This window comes from Mandrillus leucophaeus, unplaced genomic scaffold, assembly GCF_000951045.1.
Source record: "Mandrillus leucophaeus isolate KB7577 unplaced genomic scaffold, Mleu.le_1.0 Scaffold245, whole genome shotgun sequence".
Lineage (NCBI taxonomy): Eukaryota > Metazoa > Chordata > Mammalia > Primates > Cercopithecidae > Mandrillus > Mandrillus leucophaeus.
In genome coordinates, this window is record NW_012102532.1 from 610,794 (window position 1) to 627,983 (window position 17,190).

The 17,190-nt window shown below is 50.2% G+C and overlaps 2 protein-coding genes and 1 long non-coding RNA gene across 4 annotated transcripts in view; 2 read left to right on the forward strand and 1 right to left on the reverse strand.

Moving 5' to 3' along the window:
- Nucleotides 1-541: 541 nt before the first annotated feature.
- On the reverse strand, nucleotides 542-9,443 carry LOC105541785. Its single transcript, XR_001006382.1, has 3 exons — nucleotides 8,783-9,443; nucleotides 5,394-5,563; nucleotides 542-1,068 (listed from the first exon to the last, which is right to left on the reverse strand). It is a non-coding gene; the product is annotated as an uncharacterized LOC105541785 (long non-coding RNA).
- Nucleotides 6,682-13,253, forward strand: CD27 (CD27 molecule). Of its 2 annotated transcripts, XM_011982948.1 has the most exons (6): nucleotides 6,682-7,084; nucleotides 7,277-7,408; nucleotides 11,714-11,893; nucleotides 12,082-12,171; nucleotides 12,436-12,555; nucleotides 12,809-13,252. In XM_011982948.1, the coding sequence occupies exons 1-6, from the start codon at nucleotides 6,949-6,951 to the stop codon at nucleotides 12,931-12,933; spliced, it is 783 nt and encodes a 260-aa protein (XP_011838338.1). In that variant the 5' UTR covers nucleotides 6,682-6,948; the 3' UTR covers nucleotides 12,934-13,252. The 2 variants fall into 2 exon arrangements, with proteins under 2 accessions (XP_011838338.1, XP_011838337.1); XM_011982947.1 differs by having other exon boundaries at nucleotides 12,436-13,253.
- Nucleotides 13,254-13,256: 3 nt separating this feature from the next.
- The window catches only part of TAPBPL (TAP binding protein-like), a 10,639-nt gene continuing 6,705 nt past the window's right edge, over nucleotides 13,257-17,190 (forward strand). The window contains exons 1-3 of the mRNA XM_011982946.1: nucleotides 13,257-13,835; nucleotides 14,591-14,821; nucleotides 14,971-15,240. Coding sequence (XP_011838336.1) covers nucleotides 13,772-13,835; nucleotides 14,591-14,821; nucleotides 14,971-15,240 — 565 coding nt within the window. The 5' untranslated portion in view covers nucleotides 13,257-13,771. The remainder of the gene's footprint in view (nucleotides 13,836-14,590; nucleotides 14,822-14,970; nucleotides 15,241-17,190) is intronic.

Genomic DNA, 17,190 nt, shown 5'->3' on the forward strand with positions numbered 1-17,190 from the left:
CCAAACCCATTTCAAAGAAGGGTTCTGCGGAGGGCTGTGAGTCCTCAGACAACAAGTGTCTTGTTAACAGCTACCGATGGGAAAAAGCAGAGGAGCACTGTGGTGAACTCTAAGGAAGTGAATACATTTCAGATGGCTTATTCAAACCTACCGAGAGCTAACATGGATGGGCTGAGAAGAGGGACAAAAAGAACGAAAGGAAGAAGACCAAAGCAGCAGTAAAGGGCACAAATTCCCTGCTTTCACCAATTAACCACGGAATTGCTATTTTTTCCTTTGGTTTTTACTTTTGGCCACATAGCTAGGTTTCTGGTTCCCCCACAGTAGGTGTTTTCACATAAGATTAGGGTCCTTTTGGAAAGAATAGTTGCAATGTTTACAGGGTAGTTGTGGTAAGAATCTAGTTTATTTTACATTTGGCTAATTGGTCTGTGCTGCATGGTTACATACTCCTGGATTATAGATTAAAGGTCTCTGTAGTCATCTTTGTGAAGAGCAAGCTATCATTAAACATGTCTGTTTATCAAAAAATAAATAAATAAAATAAAATATTGTTTACTTTGGGATACATGCTGAAAATCATTTTATTGATAGGGTACAAAAAAAAAAAGCAGAGACCACTGAATTAGAAATAGACATTTTTTCAGGCACAGATGGAACACTTACAACCACATACTAAGCTATAGAGCAAATCTCAAACAAATGCCAGAGGATTCATATGTATTCGTTTTCTACAGCTGCTATAACAAATTACCACAAACTTAGTAGTTGAAAACAACCCAAATGTATTATGTTACAGCTCTACAGGTCAGAAGTCTAAAACGGGCCTCAGCAGGCTACAATCAGTGTTGGCAGGTGCAACTGCCCCTGGAGGGTCTAGGGTCAAATCCGTCTCCTTGCTCCTTCCAGCTTCTAGAGGCCGCCCACATACCGAGGCTCATGGCCCTCTTCTTCCAGCTTCAAGGTCAACAACATCATTGATCCTTCTCATGCAGCTGCCTCTCTGGTGCTCTCTCCTCTGCCTCTCTTTTCCACTTACAAGGATCCTTGTGATTACACTGGGTCTACCTGGATAATGCAGAATAATCACCCATCTCAAGGCCAACCTGGATTCCATCTGCAGCCTTAACTCCCCTTTGCCATGTAACTTAACATGCAGTTCCAGTGGCACAGATGTCCTCGGGAGGCCAACGTTCTGCCTGCCATGCTACACAGACAGACTGAGACTGAGTGCTCTGGCCACAATAAATTTAAAATTAAAATAATAAACAAGGAAAAGTTAAGCCCCACAGATACAGAAAAATTTTAATGCATTTATAAATGAAATATAGGTAAAAATAAATAATAACAGGAAAAGTAAATCAACAACAATAAAAAAATATATAGCAAAGCTTATGAGATGTAGCTAAAGTAGATCTTCTAGGGAAGTTTATAGTCTTAAATGCATATATTAGAAAAGAAGAAATTTCTAAATTAAGCATCCAATAAATTATATAAAGAATGGCAAAGTATGTCGGGTACAGTGGCTCACTTCTGTAATCCCAACACTTTGGAAGGCCAAGGTGGGTGGATCACTTGAGGTGAAGAGTTCGAGACCAGCCTGACCAACATGGCGAAACCTCATCTCTACTAACAATACAAAAATTATCCAGGTGTGGTGGTGCACATCTGCAATCCCAGCTACTCAGGAGGCTGAGGCAGGAGAATCACTTGACCTCAGAGGAGGAGGGTGCAGTGAGCCAAGATCACACCACTACACTCCAGCCTGGGCGACAGAGCGAGACTGCCAAAAAAAAAAAAAAAAAAAAAAGACAACAGTGAAACACCTACACACAAGCAAATCAAATTCTACCAGGCTTTCAAGGAACAGATTATCCCTATTATATATAATCTGTATGTTAAAAAAATAAAAAATGGCACTTAAAAAACAAGTGGTCAAAGCAAGGAAAATAGAATGGTGTCACAGAAACCAACGAAAGTAACAATTATCATGTAGGTAGCGAGCTGCCAGATCCCACATCTCTGTTAAACTTTGCTTCCTGGATGAGGCACTCCCGACCCCTTAAATCCCCCTATTAGGGGTATAACACCTACATTGCACCCCGACTCTCTCCTTCATAGCAATAATGACTATTACTAACAAATTTTAATTTTGGTTTTTTTGGGGGGTTTTGTGAGATGAGGTCTTGCTCTGTCACCCAGGCTTGAGTGCAGTGGCATGATCATGGCTCACTACAGCCTCGACCTCCTGGGCTCAAGTGATCCTCCCATCTCAGCCTCCGGAGTAGCTGGGACCGCAGGCTCGTGCCACCACACCCAGTTAATTTATTTTTATTATGTGTAGAGGCAGGGTGTCACTCTGTTGCCCAGGCTGGTCTTAAACTCCTGGGCTCAAGCAATCCTTCCGCCTTGGCCTCCCAACGTGACTGGGATTACAGGTGTGAGCCACCTCACCTGGCCAGTTTTACATTTGTCTTTGAGATCATATGATCAATGTCTGACTCTCACACTGGTGTGTCAACTCCATCAGGGCAGAAACCACATATGTGTCTGTTTTTCATCTTTGTGCCCCATTACTTAGCTGGTTCCTAACACAAAATGGATGTGCGGAAAACGCTCGTCAAATGAATGAGGAGGTCTAAAGGGCCTTGAGCCCTCTGACATTTCCATCTTATCATTGTGGACAGAGCCGCTACGGCACAAAGCTGAGCTGGACCATCCAATATTGAGCCAGTGCCTTATGTGCTAGGAGACACTGGGAGCTGTGCTGGGCTTCTGAGGAGTGGGCAGAGGCTGGAACCCACAGTTGGTCAGTCCCCCACGTCACCCAGAGTGGGGAGGTGCAGAAATGAAAATTATGGAGTTACAAGACCCAGAACCTCATTAATGAGCTTAACTCACTGTCCCGCGCGGGCCCCTCAAAGCCTTGCTGGGAAGGAGGCTTTAAGGTGGTGGGGGCAGTGGTGCCAGTGGTGGTCATCAAAGAAAGTGGAAATTGGGGAGGAAGGAATGGGGAGCAAGGGACAAAGAAGGCCAGACAAACTCAGAGCTTCAGGTGATGAGACTCAGGAACCCTAAGTCAGGAACAGTGACTGCAGACATCTTTGTCCCATAACAGAACTTCCTCCTAAGCAAAAGTCTTGCAGAGACTGGTCCTGCTGAGCGCTTTAACGGGTTATGAATTCATAAAAATTGGAGAAAAAAGAAAAGGCCTGCCACATGTGATAGCCTTCTGTTTAGAGCTGGTTTAGAGGACTTTAAGCAAGTCTTATGTCCTACACTTCGGGCTTGAGGCAGGGTACAGGTAAGACAACAGACAGGAGACACGGAGGCAAGAACCAGACTTCAGCTGAAAGAGAAATCAGAGCCAGAGGTGGCCAGAAGAACACCCAACCTACTGGAACTTGTGCAGGTGGACAGCCTGCAGAGGACCTGCCCTGAGTGGGGAGCAAGGAGCATCTTATCTAGATTTCAAGGAGCAGGGTGCCCCTGGCAGACATCTAGACTACAGTCACTGGGCCAGGTGGAGGGTTGGTGAGGCCCTCTCAAAAGTCATGAGACGGCCAGGTGCAGTGGCTCACGCCTGAAATCCCAGCACTTTGGGAGGCAGAGGCAGGCGGATCACAAGGTCAGGAGATCGAGACCATCCTGGCTAACATGGTGAAATCCTGTTTCTACTAAAAATACAAAAACTTAACCGGGTGTGGTGGTGGGCGCCTGTAGTCCCAGCTACTTGGGAGCCTGAGGCAGGAGAATGGCAGGAACCCAAGAGGCAGAGCTTGCAGTGAGCTGAGATGGCACCACTGCACTCCAGCCTGGATGACAGAGTAACACTCCGTCTCAAAAAAACAAACAAAAAAGTCATGAGAGGCCGGGCGCAGTGGCTCACGCTTGTAATCCCAGCACTTTGGGAAGCCAAGGAGGGTGGATCACTTGAGGCCAGGAGTTTGAGACTAGCCTGGCCAACATGGGAAAACCCTGTCTCTACTAAAATACAAAAAATTAGCCGGGCATGGTGGCCGGTGCCTGTAATCCCAGCTACTCGGGAGGCTGATGTATAAGAATCGCTTGAACCTAGAAGGCAAAACCTGCAGTGAGCCGAGATCATGCCACTGCACTCCAGCCCTGGGCAACAGTGGGAGACCCTTTCTCAAAAAAAAAAAAAAAAAAAGAATGAAAAAAAAAGATCATGAGAGTCCTTAGAGTTCTCAAGAAGGGCTTCTGTGGGCCTGTTTCTGGAAAGGAAAGAAAAGTGGGGAGCTGTTGAGAAAATACCATATATTTTTATGCCCCAGCCAGGCACGGGGGAGAGGTTGACCCCAAAAGAGAAAGTGGTTGTGTGAGATTTCAAGGAAGATGTCAGTGGGCTGCATCCCAGGGCCTGTAGACAAAAGGAAGGGCTCAGCCAGGCGTGGTGGCTCATGCCTGTAATCCCAGCACTTTGGGAGGCCAAGGCGGGCAGATCACCTGAGGCTAGGTGTTCCAGTCCAGCCCGGTCAACATGACAAAACCCCATCTCTACTAAAAATACAAAAAATAAGCTGTGTGCCGTGGCTGTGCCCTGTAATCCCAGCACTTTGGGAGGCCGAGGCGGGCAGATCACCTGAGGCTAGGTGTTCCAGTCCAGCCCGGTCAACATGACAAAACCCCATCTCTACTAAAAATACAAAAAATAAGCTGTGTGCCGTGGCTGTGCCCTGTAATCCCAGCACTTTGGGAGGCTGAGGTGGGCAGATCAACTTGAGGCCAGCCTGACCAACATGGCGAAACCCCATCTCTACTAAAAATACAAAAATTAGCTGAGCGTGGTGGTGTGCACCTGTCGTCCCAGTTACTCGGGAGGCTGAGGCATGAGAATTGCTTGAGCCTGGGAGATGGAGGTTGCAGTGAGCTGAGATCGCATCATTGCACTCCAACCTGGAGTTGGAGTGACAGAGTGAGATGGGAGAAAAAAAAAAAAGGAAGGTCCCATCCAGGGAGCCAGCCTAGGATGGGGAAGGTTCACCAGAAGTGGATGCAAAGAGTGCTGGAGATGAGCTCATTCTATTTGCCAGGAAAGAAAAAGGTCCAGAAACCTGGCTTTCCTCCTCTTGGCCGAGGCCCTCCAGGAGAGCCAGGCAGACCCTGCTCCTGCTCCGACCCCCTGGAGAAGCGGTATGTAGAAGAGAGACGATGGACTTTGGTCCAGAGGACAGAGGCCTTAGGCGAGTGAGCAGTTCCCAGTCGAGTTCGTTGCTAGGCTCGGCGAACTCCAACTCCCTGCTTGACAAGTCTCTTCCTAAAGGTCCCCAGTTCCTCATGATTCTTCTGAGGGTCTCGTCCATCCTCCCAGGGCCTGCTGCCAGCTAGCCACCCCACTGCCCCATGCCTGCGGTGAAGACATTTACCACAACCTGGAAATGGCGGGTGACAGAAAAGTCCTCAGGGCCACAGCACTCTGTGCTGGGAATTCAGGTGCCCTGCCTGATGGTGAAAAGGGTGGTTTTGCATAAACAGCTCTCTGAATCACACCCAGATGTGGCTTCCGACTTGAGTGGACCCCCATGAAGAGCTGCAGAGGGGCCTGGGAAAAGACAAGAGAATGGAGAAAATGAAGAGAAAGGAAACTACAGAGTGAGACAGAGAACAGATCTGACAGGTGTGACCACAGCAGTGTGACATTTATGAGCGGTGTGGAAACAACGGCAAAGCCCCTGAATGAAAAACTTCCTGGGGAAATAAGCCACTCCGCGTCTCGGTTGCCGAGGAAAGAGTGGAGGAGGTTGCTGACCCATGTGTGCCCCCATGACTCAAAGAGGGAAAAGTCTAGCTGTTTCCGATATCCCGAAATCAGTCTTGCTGGAAGAACTGGGAAAATAAAAAAGAGATGACCTCCGTAGGAAGCTACCTTTAATCCCGACTGCCCAAGGCTGGGAGAGAAGACGCCCCAGGTGATCCAGGACACCAGTGGCTGACACAGCCAGAGGTGGGAAGGGGAGGATAAAGATGGCACAAAGGTGAGGAGTGAGCCAGGGTCTGAGAGGGAAGGCCATGCAGGCAGGAGGTGGCACCCACACCAGAGGCTGACGTGAGGATTAAAGGAGAGCATAGGTGATCTGCAACAGTGACAGGAGAGAGGCAGCTCTACGCCCCTTGCTTGCAGTTCTGAGCATTCTGTAGCCAACTCCTTTGGCCATCAAACCAGACCTCAATTGAGACAAGGCTATTTAAGCTTCCTCCCAGTCGGTGTAAATATTCAATAGTTTTGCTGCAGAAATGTTGCGTTTGATTATGAGGCTACCCCAACTCCCCGAGGGTGTTTTGTGGTGCTAGTTTCTGCATAAACCTGAAAAATTCTGAATTCTAATACTTATCTGACCCCCAAAGTTTCAGATAAGAGCTTGTGGACCTGTGCTCAATTCTGGCTCTCGTTCCTTCTTTCAGCTGTTGTCTGTGAAAGGAGGGATGCAGGTATGGGAGACAGGAGACACGCGAATTCATTGGTAAACTGTGGACGGGCGGGGTGTGGGGGGATAATGTGGGCACCTTTGTGCACAAGTGCATATGGAGAGGAGGAGTGGGAGACTGTGTGTCCATCACCTTTTTGTAAAAGAAGCAGGAGTCAGTGGGCTACATGCTTCATGAGCAGGAGAGGCGGAAACCAAGGGAGGCTCGTGTGTTGGAGGAGGCATGTTTGAAGAGCAGCAGGTCTGACAGTTTGCTCTTTACTACTCTCCCCAGCACACGGAAGGGGAAGGGGGTGGAGGTTGCTGCTGTGAGAAAAAAAAAAAAAAAAAAAAAAAAAAGCAGCCACAATAGAGCTTCTGCCGTCAAAGGTTGGCTTACCACCTAAAGCAGCCGCTGCCCAGGGGGTGCAAAGAAGAGACAGCAGCGCCCAGCTTGGAGGTGCTAACTCCAGAGGCCAGCGTCAGCAACTGGGCACAGAAAGGCGCTCCCTGGGCAGGAACCATGGCACGGCCACATCCCTGGTGGCTGTGCTTTCTGGGGACCCTGGTGGGGCTCTCAGCTACTCCAGCCCCCAAGAGCTGCCCAGAGAGGCACTACTGGGCTCAGGGAAAACTGTGCTGCCAGATGTGTGAGCCAGGTAAGAGGGGGCCTTGGCAAGGGCCAGGTGAGTGGTGAAAGAGAGAGGACTGGGGTTGATACAGTAAATAGGCACAGGGTGACACTGAGCTCAAGCAAGGAGGGAAATCCTGCAGCTGTGGGGAGGCACCACCTTCCAGGGGGCAGAGAACTAGCCCTTCTCAAGCCTTGATTCCTTACCCTCTCCTCCCAGGAACATTCCTTGTGAAGGACTGTGACCAGCACAGAAAGGCTGCTCAGTGTCATCCTTGCGTACCAGGGGTCTCCTTCTCTCCAGACCACCACACCCGGCCTCACTGTGAGAGCTGTCGGCACTGTAACTCTGGTGAGGTGGGCAAGGGTATAGGTGGGGACACTGGACAAGCATTTGGGGGAGCAAGGCTGGTGATGGGTTTGAGAGTGCAAGGAGGATGAGGGGTTCAAAGCTTCAGCCTTCTTCAAGGCTCACAGCAAGTGGAGCCAATGCTGGGAAATGGGGTACCCTAGGTGGGGCATGAATTAATGTGGGCAGAAATCTAGTATTTCAGGGAAAGGGATAAATAGAATTTGAGGGATTGGTGAGAATGGGTCTATGGATAGGATCAAGACAATAAAATGAGAGAAGTGGCTCTATGACCCCAGATTTCAGGCAAGTAACGCCCAACCAATAAACCGGCTGTGTTCCCAGAGTCCACATGTGTAGGTTGGCCATGGGGAATTTGGAATACATCTTTCTAAGGAGATAACAAAATAACCCAATAGGTAACAACTTTTTTTGCACAAAAGCCAATTTGAGAAAATGAGTGTGTATGTGGCCTGTGTTTTTATTTTATAGTTCAAAAGAAAAAGATTTTTTAAACTAAGAAGTATAATATCTGCAGTTCTGCTTATGAATGCTGTTATTATTTCTCCATCTTTGCTACAATTTCAGAAACTACAGCCAGTATACACTAGAATAGCAGGCTTTAAAGTGGCCCCTTTGAACAAATGTTCTCTAGCAAGACACTTTTTAGAACTAGGTAACTGTAACTATTAAACTACCTACTTGCAAAATGTGTTTGGTGTCACTGGGTCTGTTGGTACTTGGTTTTGTTTTGTTTAAAGACAAGGTCTAGCTCTGTCACCCAGGCTGGAGTGCCGTGGTGCAATCATAGCTCCCCACAGCCTTGAACTCCTGGGCTCAAGCAATCTTCTTGTCTCAGCCTCTCAAAGTGCCAGGATTACAGGTGTGACTACAGAGACTGGTTCTGTAAAAACAAAAAAACAAAAACCAAGGCTGGATGTGGTGGCTCATGCCTATAATCCCAGCACCTGGGAGGACAAGGCAGAAGGATATTTGTATTTTTTGTAGAGACTTGAGCCCAGGAGTTCGAGACCAGCTGGGCAACACGGAAAGACCTTGTCTCTAAAAAAATTGGCTGGTTGTGGTAGTGCACCTGTAGTCCCAGCTGCTTGGGAGGCCAAGGTGGGAAGATCACTTGAGCCCAGGAGGTCCAGGCTGATCAACCACTGTACTCCAGCCTGGGTAACAGAGCAAAACCCTTTGTCACACACATACAAGAAAAGCCGATGCAATGGCTCACACTTGTAATCCCAGCACTTTAGGAGGCCAAGGCAGGCGATCCCTTGAGCCCAGGAGTTCAAGAACAGCCTGGGCAACATGGCAAAACCCTGTCTCTACTAAAAATACAAAAAGTTAGCCGAGCGTGGTGGCGCGAACCTGTAGTCCCAGCTACTCAGAAGGCTGAAGTGAGAAGATCATGTGAGCCCAGGAAGTGGAGGCTGCAGTGAGCCGTGACTGTACCACTGCACTCCAGCTTGGGTGACAGAGTGAGCAGAGTGAGACCCTGTTTCCAAAAAAGAAAAAAAGAAAATAAAAGCTTTTCCGTTGCAAATCAACCAAAGAGGAACTTCTTTAATACACAAGAAATATTCTTCAGTCTACTTAGCTTAAAAATGTACCTGTAGTAGATGCTTTCCTCTTGGCAGCGGCCCCTGCAGGGTTGGAATTTTTCCAGGCAAAACCTCCCTACTCACTCTGCAGACCCTTCCTGAAGGTCTTTGCCCCATACTGAGCCCATCTTCAGTCCCTTCACTTGTTCCAGACTAGCCCAATCCATGAGCCTTCTCTGGGAGCTCAGCCAATAGATCCCAAAGTACCGCAGCGGCAGCTGGCTGCAGCAGGACCCCAGGAGATTGCAGCCAGGGGTGAGAAGATGGGCAGGCTGAATGAGTTTGGCCCTCTCTGGGCCTTAGTGCTGGCATCTGTGAGATGAGGACATGCCTGAAGTCAGCCTGGAATTTTGAGCCCAGGTTGTACCTGCTAACTAGAACTCCCAGGTCTCCAGATATTCCCCACTGAAACAATAGCACCTCATTGTCTCAACCCTCCCCAGCCCCTTCTTCAACCCTTCCATTTCCCTTTTAGCGGAGACCCTTGTCATCACTCCTCCCTACCACCAGCGCTCTGTCCCAGGCTTCCTCATTCTTCCCTTGCAGGTTCTTATCCAACGTGGCTCATAATTCCTAGGAAGCCACAAGGAAACCAAATTCTAGTAGCAACTCAGAGTCAGCATTCATTAGGAGGTCACAGGGCCATAAGGATGCCAAGAAGGAATTTGTCCTTCTCCTAGTCCTGACAAAAGGCATAAGTAGAAGAAAATTGTTAGGTTTGGTTATGACCTTTGACATCCTCCCTTTGAAATCCTCCCTTTCTGCACCCCTCTTCCACCTGTCAGGGCTCCTAGGACTCCCCGAGTCCCCACAAGCATCTGCCCTAAGGCCCACCAGGCTTCCTTGCAGCCTGTCCCACATCTGGGTGTCACTGCCTTCCTCTGAATCACCCTCCTCTCAACCCAGTTGCCAGCAAGCCCAGCCCAGCCCAGCTAGTGCCCTACCACCCCCACTCCCGGGATAACTGATTAACAGCCAACCACCCAACATCAGACCCCTACACTTGAGCAAAATGTATATTTTAAAGGCAAATTCTCACGCCTATAATCCCAGCACTTTGGGAGGCCAAGGTGGGTGGATCACGAGGTGAGGAGATTGAGAACATCCTAGCTAACACAGTGAAACCCCGTCTCTACTAAAAATACAAAAAATTAGCCAGGCGTGGTGGCACGTACCTGTAATCCCAGCTACTAGGGAGGCTGAGGCAGGAAAATCACTTGAACTCAGGAGGCGGAGGTTGCAATGAGCCAAGATCGTGCCACTGCACTCCAGCCCAGGCGACAAAGCAACACTCCGTCAAACAAACAAAAAAAATGCTTAGCAACTGTAATCAAGTAACTATCTATTTATTATTTATTTATTTTACTGTATTCACAGGTTGTGCAGCCATCAACACTATCTAATTCTATAACATTTTCATCCCCCCAAAGAAACCCATACCCCTTAGCAATTACTCCCCATTTCTACCCCCCAACCACCCCCATCCCCATCCCCAGCCCCTGGAAATTCCTAACATACTTTATTGTTGGTGGTGTTTGAGACAGGATCTCACTCTGTCACCCAGGCTGGAGCACAGTATCATGATCTCAGCTCACTGCAACCTCTGCCTCCTGGGCTCAAGCAATCCTCCCACCTCAGCCTCCCCAGTAGCTGGGCCTACAGGTGTGTGCCACCACGCCCAGCTAATTTTTCTATTTTTTGTAGAGATGGGGTTTCACCATGTTGGCCAGGCTGGTCTCAAACTCCTGAGCTCAAACAATCCACCCACCTCGACCTCCCAAAGTGCTGGGATTACAGGCATGAGCCACTGCACCTGGCTATTTTCTTTCTTTCTTTTCTTTTTTTTTTTTTGAGACGGAGTTTCACTCTGTTGCCCAGGCTGGAGTACAGTGGTGCGATCTCCGCTCACTGCAACTTCCACCTCCTGGGTTCAAGCAATTCCCTGCTTCACCCAGCTATTTTCTATTTCTTGATCTGGTGCTGGTTATGCCTGTAAGCCAGATTTGTACAAATTCTTAAGCTTTACACTCTTGCGTGCCTCTCTGTATGGATATTATACTTCAATTAAAAGTTATTAAAGTATTGGGGCCGAGCACAGCGGCTTACGCCTATAATCCCAGCACTTTGGGAGGCTGAGGCTGGTGCATCACCTGAGGTCGGGAGTTTAAGACCAGCCTGGCCAATACTGTGAAACCCTGTTGCTACTAAAAATACAAAAAATTACCTGGGTGTGGTGACACGCGCCTGTAATCCCAGCTACTTGGGAAGCTGAGGCAGGAGAATGGCTTGAACCCAGGAGGTGGAGGTTGCAGTGAGCCGAGGTCACACCACTGCACTCCAGCCTGGGCAACAAGCGCGAGACTCCATCTCAAAAAAATAAAAAAATAAAAAATAAAAAAAAGTGTCAGAGAGTACAAGAGAAAGTTATACAAGCTCCTTCTACTTTTCATGGTTCCTATGTCTGAACCCACGAATCTTCCTTCTGAAAGGTCCAACTTTCTTCTTTAATAACAATAATAATGGCAAAGGCACTGGGGGACAGTGAGCCAAGGGGAGGCCTTTGCAGGGGTGGGAATGGAAAGGGAAGCACGTCCCTAGAGGTGGGCCTGGGATGGGGGCTGGGGAATGAAGCAAGTGGACCTTGAAGGTCTCCACAGGTCTGAGTGTCCTATGCTCTCTGGTCCTCCTCTTTCCCCAGGTCTTCTCATTCGCAACTGCACCATCACTGCCAACGCTGTGTGTGCCTGTCGCAATGGCTGGCAGTGCAGGGACAAGGAGTGTACTGAGTGTGATCCTCCTCCAAATCCTTCGCTGACCACTTGGCCGTCTCAGGCCCTGGGCCCACACCCTCAGCCCACCCACTTACCTTATGTCAATGGTAAGTTCCAGGCAACTCTCTGTGCCATCACATGGGGTAGGGGTGACACCCCAACCAGCACTCCCCACTCCTACCCCTGGATAAGGTCAGCCTGTTTCTGCCTTCTCATCCCATTGAGCGCCTCTCAGGCCTTTAGATGTGCCCTATGGGGTTCCCTGCTGCTACTCATCCTGTCTCTGTTTTTCCAGAGATGCTGGAGGCCAGAATAGCAGGGCACATGCAGACTCTGGCTGACTTCAGGCACCTGCCTGCCCGGACTCTCTCTACCCACTGGTCACGTGAGTTTTCTCCTTAATCCCCACTGCTAGAGAGAATGCACACAGGAGGGGCCAGGAGGGAAGCCAGACAGAAAGCTCCTTGGAGTAGGGATAAGAGGAGGGGAAAAAGCAGAGTCCACCACTTAGCAGAGGAGTTGGCTAATGGTGGGGGGTGGGAGAGAAGAAGATGGGGGAAAGGGGACAGACAAGGTGACAGGAGGGCTGGGCTGAGGGAGCCAAGGGCTAGACCCTCCCCTAATCCCTGTGTGTCCCCTCCTATCACAGCTCAAAGATCCCTGTGCAGCTCAGATTTTATTCGTATCCTTGTGATCTTCTCCGGAATGTTTCTTGTTTTCACCCTGGCCGGAACCCTGTTCCTCCATCAACAAAGGAAATATAGATCAAGTAAGAGACAGAATATAGGTCTCCGGTCCTGCCCTTGCACCACACCCCAACAGCTCAGCCCCACTGCCCACGCCTGGAATCTCACTGAAACCCACCAGTTCCACTTCACCAGCCTTGGTCCTAGCCCTTCTCTCCCCTTAGCTGGCGTGCTCCTGACACCCCTCCCCCAAGCACACCTGCCTCTGCCCATCTCCTTCTCCCGTCTCCCCCTGCCCCCACTGCTGGCCAAGACTCATCAGATCTCCTTCCGCAGACAAAGGAGAAAGTCCCATGGAGCCTGCAGAACCTTGTCCTTACAGCTGCCCCAGGGAGGAGGAAGGCAGCACCATCCCCATCCAAGAGGATTACCGAAAACCGGAGCCTGCCTCCTCCCTATGAGCCAGCACCTGCGGGAGCCGCACTACAGCCCTGGCCTCCACCCCACCCCGCCGGCCATCCAAGGGAGAATGAGACCTGGCAGCCACCACTGCAGTCCTATCCTCTAGTCAGGGCCCTTTCCTGTGTACACGTGACAGAGTGCCTTTTCGAGACCGGCAGGGACGAGGACAAACATGGATGAGGTGGGGAGTGGGAAGCAGGAGCCCAGCCAGCTGCGCCTGCGCTGCAGGAGGGCGGGGCTCTGGTTGTAAAACACACTTCCTGCTGCGAAAGACCCATATGCTACAAGACGGACAAAATAAAGTGCCAGATGACCACCCTGCAGCTCTCCAGCTTCCTCTCTGAAATTCCAGTCCCCAAACTCAGGCTCCTGGCCGCCTCCTGGCTCAGGTCAGGATCTGGCAGAGGAGGTTTCTCAGCCGATTACGTTGGGGCCTGCTTGAGGGTGGGGCTGAGAAAGGTCCCCAGGCTACTGCGGATCCTGTGTCTGATTTCAGATTCCCTTTTCCCAGTTATAGCTCCACTTTCTCGGGACAGGAGGGGAGCAAAAGGGTGCAGAAGTCAGGTCTTGAAATCACCTGGGGATTTCTGGGTAAGGTGGGTGGAGAGAAAGGGGAACAGTAAGCAGGGCTCTGGCAGCTGCTGCAGAGGGCTTCACACAGAGACACGGGCTGCCACCTTGCTCCAAGTGAAAGTGAAAGAAAAATCCACAGCAGCGGGAACAGAAGAAATCCAAAGGCTTCCGGCTGGCCAGGGGTGCTTGGAGAGCCCCCCTTCTCCCGCCAGGCCTCGCAAGCAGCGTAGGAGTGCGGAGAAGGGTGGTGGGCAAGGAGCCTCCATGGGCACAGAGGAGAGCTGGTGCCTGCTGCTCTGCCTGGCTCTATCTGGAGCAGCAGAAACCAGTGAGTCTGGGAGTTGGGGAAAGCTGGCTGGGAGGAGAGCTACTGAAGCCCCAGGGTGCCACCCTCCCCGAGATTCCAGAAGAGAAAAGGGGCCGAGGTTGACCGAATCGCCTTCTAAGCCCAACAGGGGGAAGGCTCAGTGGCTGGCAAAAGAAGGAACCAATAGTGTGTGTGGAGGGAGGGTGGGGACTCCACAGGGAAACCGCTAAAGAGGGGCTGCCTGTGTGGCTGTGTCGGGAGCCACTGTCCTACGGAGAAGGCACTGGCCTGGGAGCTGACACTTCAGAAGAGGAGGGGACTCCCCAGGCGAGGAAATCACTTGGAGGGCGACCTTGAAGGTGGGGGAGGGGAAGTCTACCCGATATGGGAGAAAGTAATGCAGGCTGTCAGTGCCCCAGCAACAGCAACCGCCCAGCCTCCTCTCTCTGCGGTGGCACTTGCTTTTTTTTCTGAGAATTCCTTTGACTGAAAAGACAGTCTTTCATTCAACAGCTGGAAATGCAAGTATAAACTCCTCTGAGCAAGGCAAATCCAGGACTTTAACCCACACCAAGAAGTATTTGCCTGGACTAGCAGGTGCTCTCCAGAAAACTGGTTTGGGGGACGACAGGAGAGTAGAGGGACACAGAGACAGCTAGGATCTTGGAGGGCAACTTTTACCCTTTGCTGACTCCACAGTTTGGGGGTGGGGGCAGGAAGCAAGTGTGGAGTAGCTTTCTGGGGAAGGGGGTGCTCACCCCAGCCTTTGTCTGCAGAGCCCCACACAGCAGAAACGCAGTGGCGGGCAGTGGACGTGGTCCTAGACTGCTTCCTGGCGAAGGACGGTGAGCACCGTGGAGCTCTCGCCAGCAGTGAGGACAGGGCGAGGGCCTCCCTCGTGCTAAAGCAGGTGCCAGTGCTGGACGATGGCTCCCTGGAGGACTTCACCGACTTCCAAGGGGGCACGCTGGCCCAAGACGACCCAACTGACATCTTCGAGGCCTCAGGTAAAATCCTTCCACCTGTGTTCTTGGTCCTCCCGGGCTCCCTCCACCAGGACAGCCCAGGTCCCGATTACAGCCACACATACTGCCTCCCGTTGGCCCTGGTGTTCTCACCCCAATTTGCCCTCCGTGTGTGCCCCGCTTCTCCCCAGTGGACCTGGTCCAGATTCCCCAGGCGGAGGCCTTGCTCCATGCTGACTGCAGCGGGAAGGAGGTGACCTGTGAGATCTCCCACTACTTTCTCCAGACGAGAGAGACCACTATGGAGACAGCAGCTTGCTTCATGGCCAACGTGCAGGTCTCTGGAGGAGGACCTAGCATCTCCATGGTGATGAAGACTCCCATAGATGCCAAGAATGATGCTTTCTGGCATCCGACGCTGAACTTGCCCCTGAGCCCCCAGGGGACTGTGCGAACTGCAGGTAAGGAAATGAAAAGCAAGGCCAGGCGTGGTGGTTCATGCCTGTAATCCCAGAACTTTGGGATACCGAGGCCAGTGGATCACCTAAGGTTAGGAGTTCAAGACCAGCCTGGCCAACATGGTGAAACCTTGTCTCTACTAATACCAAAATTAGCCGGGCAGGGTGGCGGGTGCCTGTAATCCCAGCTACTGGGGAGGCTGAGGCAGGAGAATTGCTTGAACCCAGAATGCCAAGGTTGCAGTGAGCCAAGATCGTGCCATAGCACTTCAACCTGGGCAACAAGAGGGAAACTCCATCTCAAAAAAAAGAAAGAAAGAAAGAAAGAAAATGAAAAGCAAGTCACATAAAGTTTGCTTTTCTAAAGTGGTAAGATATGGGGGACAGAAGGAGAAGGAAGGGAACAAATCCACCTCCATCCACATTGGTCACCTCAGGGCATCCCTAGGCCTTGGTCCTTTCTTCCTAAAAACCCCTGAGTCAGGCCGGGTGCGGTGGCTCACGCCTGTAATCCTAGCACTTTGGGAGGCCGAGGCAGGTGGATCACCTGAGGTCAGGAGTTCAAGACCAGCCTGGCCAACATGGTGAAACCCCCTCTCTATTAAAATACAAAAATTAGCCGGGCATGATGGCAGGTGCCTGTAATCCCAGCTACTTAGGGGATTGAAATGGGAGAATCACTTGAACCTGGGAGACGGTGGTTGCAGTGAGCCATGATCGCACCACTGCACTCCAGCCTGGGCAGCTGAGCGAGACTCCATCTCAAAAAACAAAACAAACAAACAAAAAACCCTGAGTCCACAAGAGAATGCTTCGAAGCCCCTACCTGAAGGTCCAAGCACACAGACAACCTGTGTGTTATTTCCAAAATGGAGATCATTCTCATCTCACTGGGCTGCCATGAGGAAATAAGACACATGATGCTATTCTGCTCATGGGTGCTGTCCACTGTAGTCTTATTGAGCCAAAACCCGGTTTTCTCCCAGTGAAAGGCTAGCCTGGTCTGGTGCTTTAGGGGTAAAGCTCAGGGATGCATCGTTTGTTCATTATCTTATTAGTAAACCCAGTACTTGCCCTCTCCAGCTCCGCACATCCTCGAGGGCACAACAAATTGACAACATGATGACAGGGTTCCCCAGAGCCCATTAATCCAAGACTCTGTGCCCCGCTTCTTTGTGTCTCCAAGAAGAGACAACCAAGTCCAGAGAAAATTAGGGGGCAACCCTCCTATCTTTGGAAAACCCTAGAACACTCTAACCTCTCTGTGGTCCAACCTAAATCTCATCTGCCACATTAGAAAGAAAAGGTCCTCGCAGCTGTCCAGTGTCTACCACACTCCTGGCATGGGTAGATATTTCTCTCTTTTTATTCCAAACCTACAAAAAAAGGTGAAACTATAATATAATGAACACCTACATACCCTACACCTAGATCCACCAATTGTCACCAATTTGCCACATTCTCTCTCCCCCTGACTCCCCGTGTGTGTATATGTGTATGTGTGTATTTTCCTCTGAACTGAGAGTAAGTTGCAGAAGGCAACACTTGAACCCCAAATGCTCCCATCCATAGCATGTATTAGTTTACAGCGAAGGACAAGGACGTAATCCTTCATAGTTACAAAACCATCATGTCAGAAACAAACCAAAGTAGGGGAGTAGTCTACCCATGGTGCAGGCAATAAGGGAGTGCAGAGTGTAAAATATTTCAGAATAATAAAATCGGCTAAAAGTCAGATGGCTTTATAGTCTCACCATCTCCTGACATTGACAATTCTGAATATTATCAGTGATAAAATACTCCTCCCTGCCAGGGCAGACTGTCCCTATCCCCCAACACCACTGCCTAGTATGCCACGGATCTTCATCCTTTTAGATACTTTTTAATTGATACAATAATAGTCTCAACTATAAAGTTCAGGGCATGGTGACGCACACCTGTAGTCCAGCTACT

Excerpts from the sequence above, each read along its gene's own strand:
- CD27 (XM_011982947.1), top strand. The coding sequence starts at position 6,949 with ATGGCACGGCCACATCCCTGGTGGCTGTGCTTTCTGGGGACCCTGGTG. Across the intron at positions 7,409-11,713 it reads CTGTCGGCACTGTAACTCTG|GTCTTCTCATTCGCAACTGC; the intron begins GTGAGGTGGGCA and ends CTCTTTCCCCAG. Across the intron at positions 12,172-12,435 it reads TCTCTCTACCCACTGGTCAC|CTCAAAGATCCCTGTGCAGC; the intron begins GTGAGTTTTCTC and ends CTCCTATCACAG.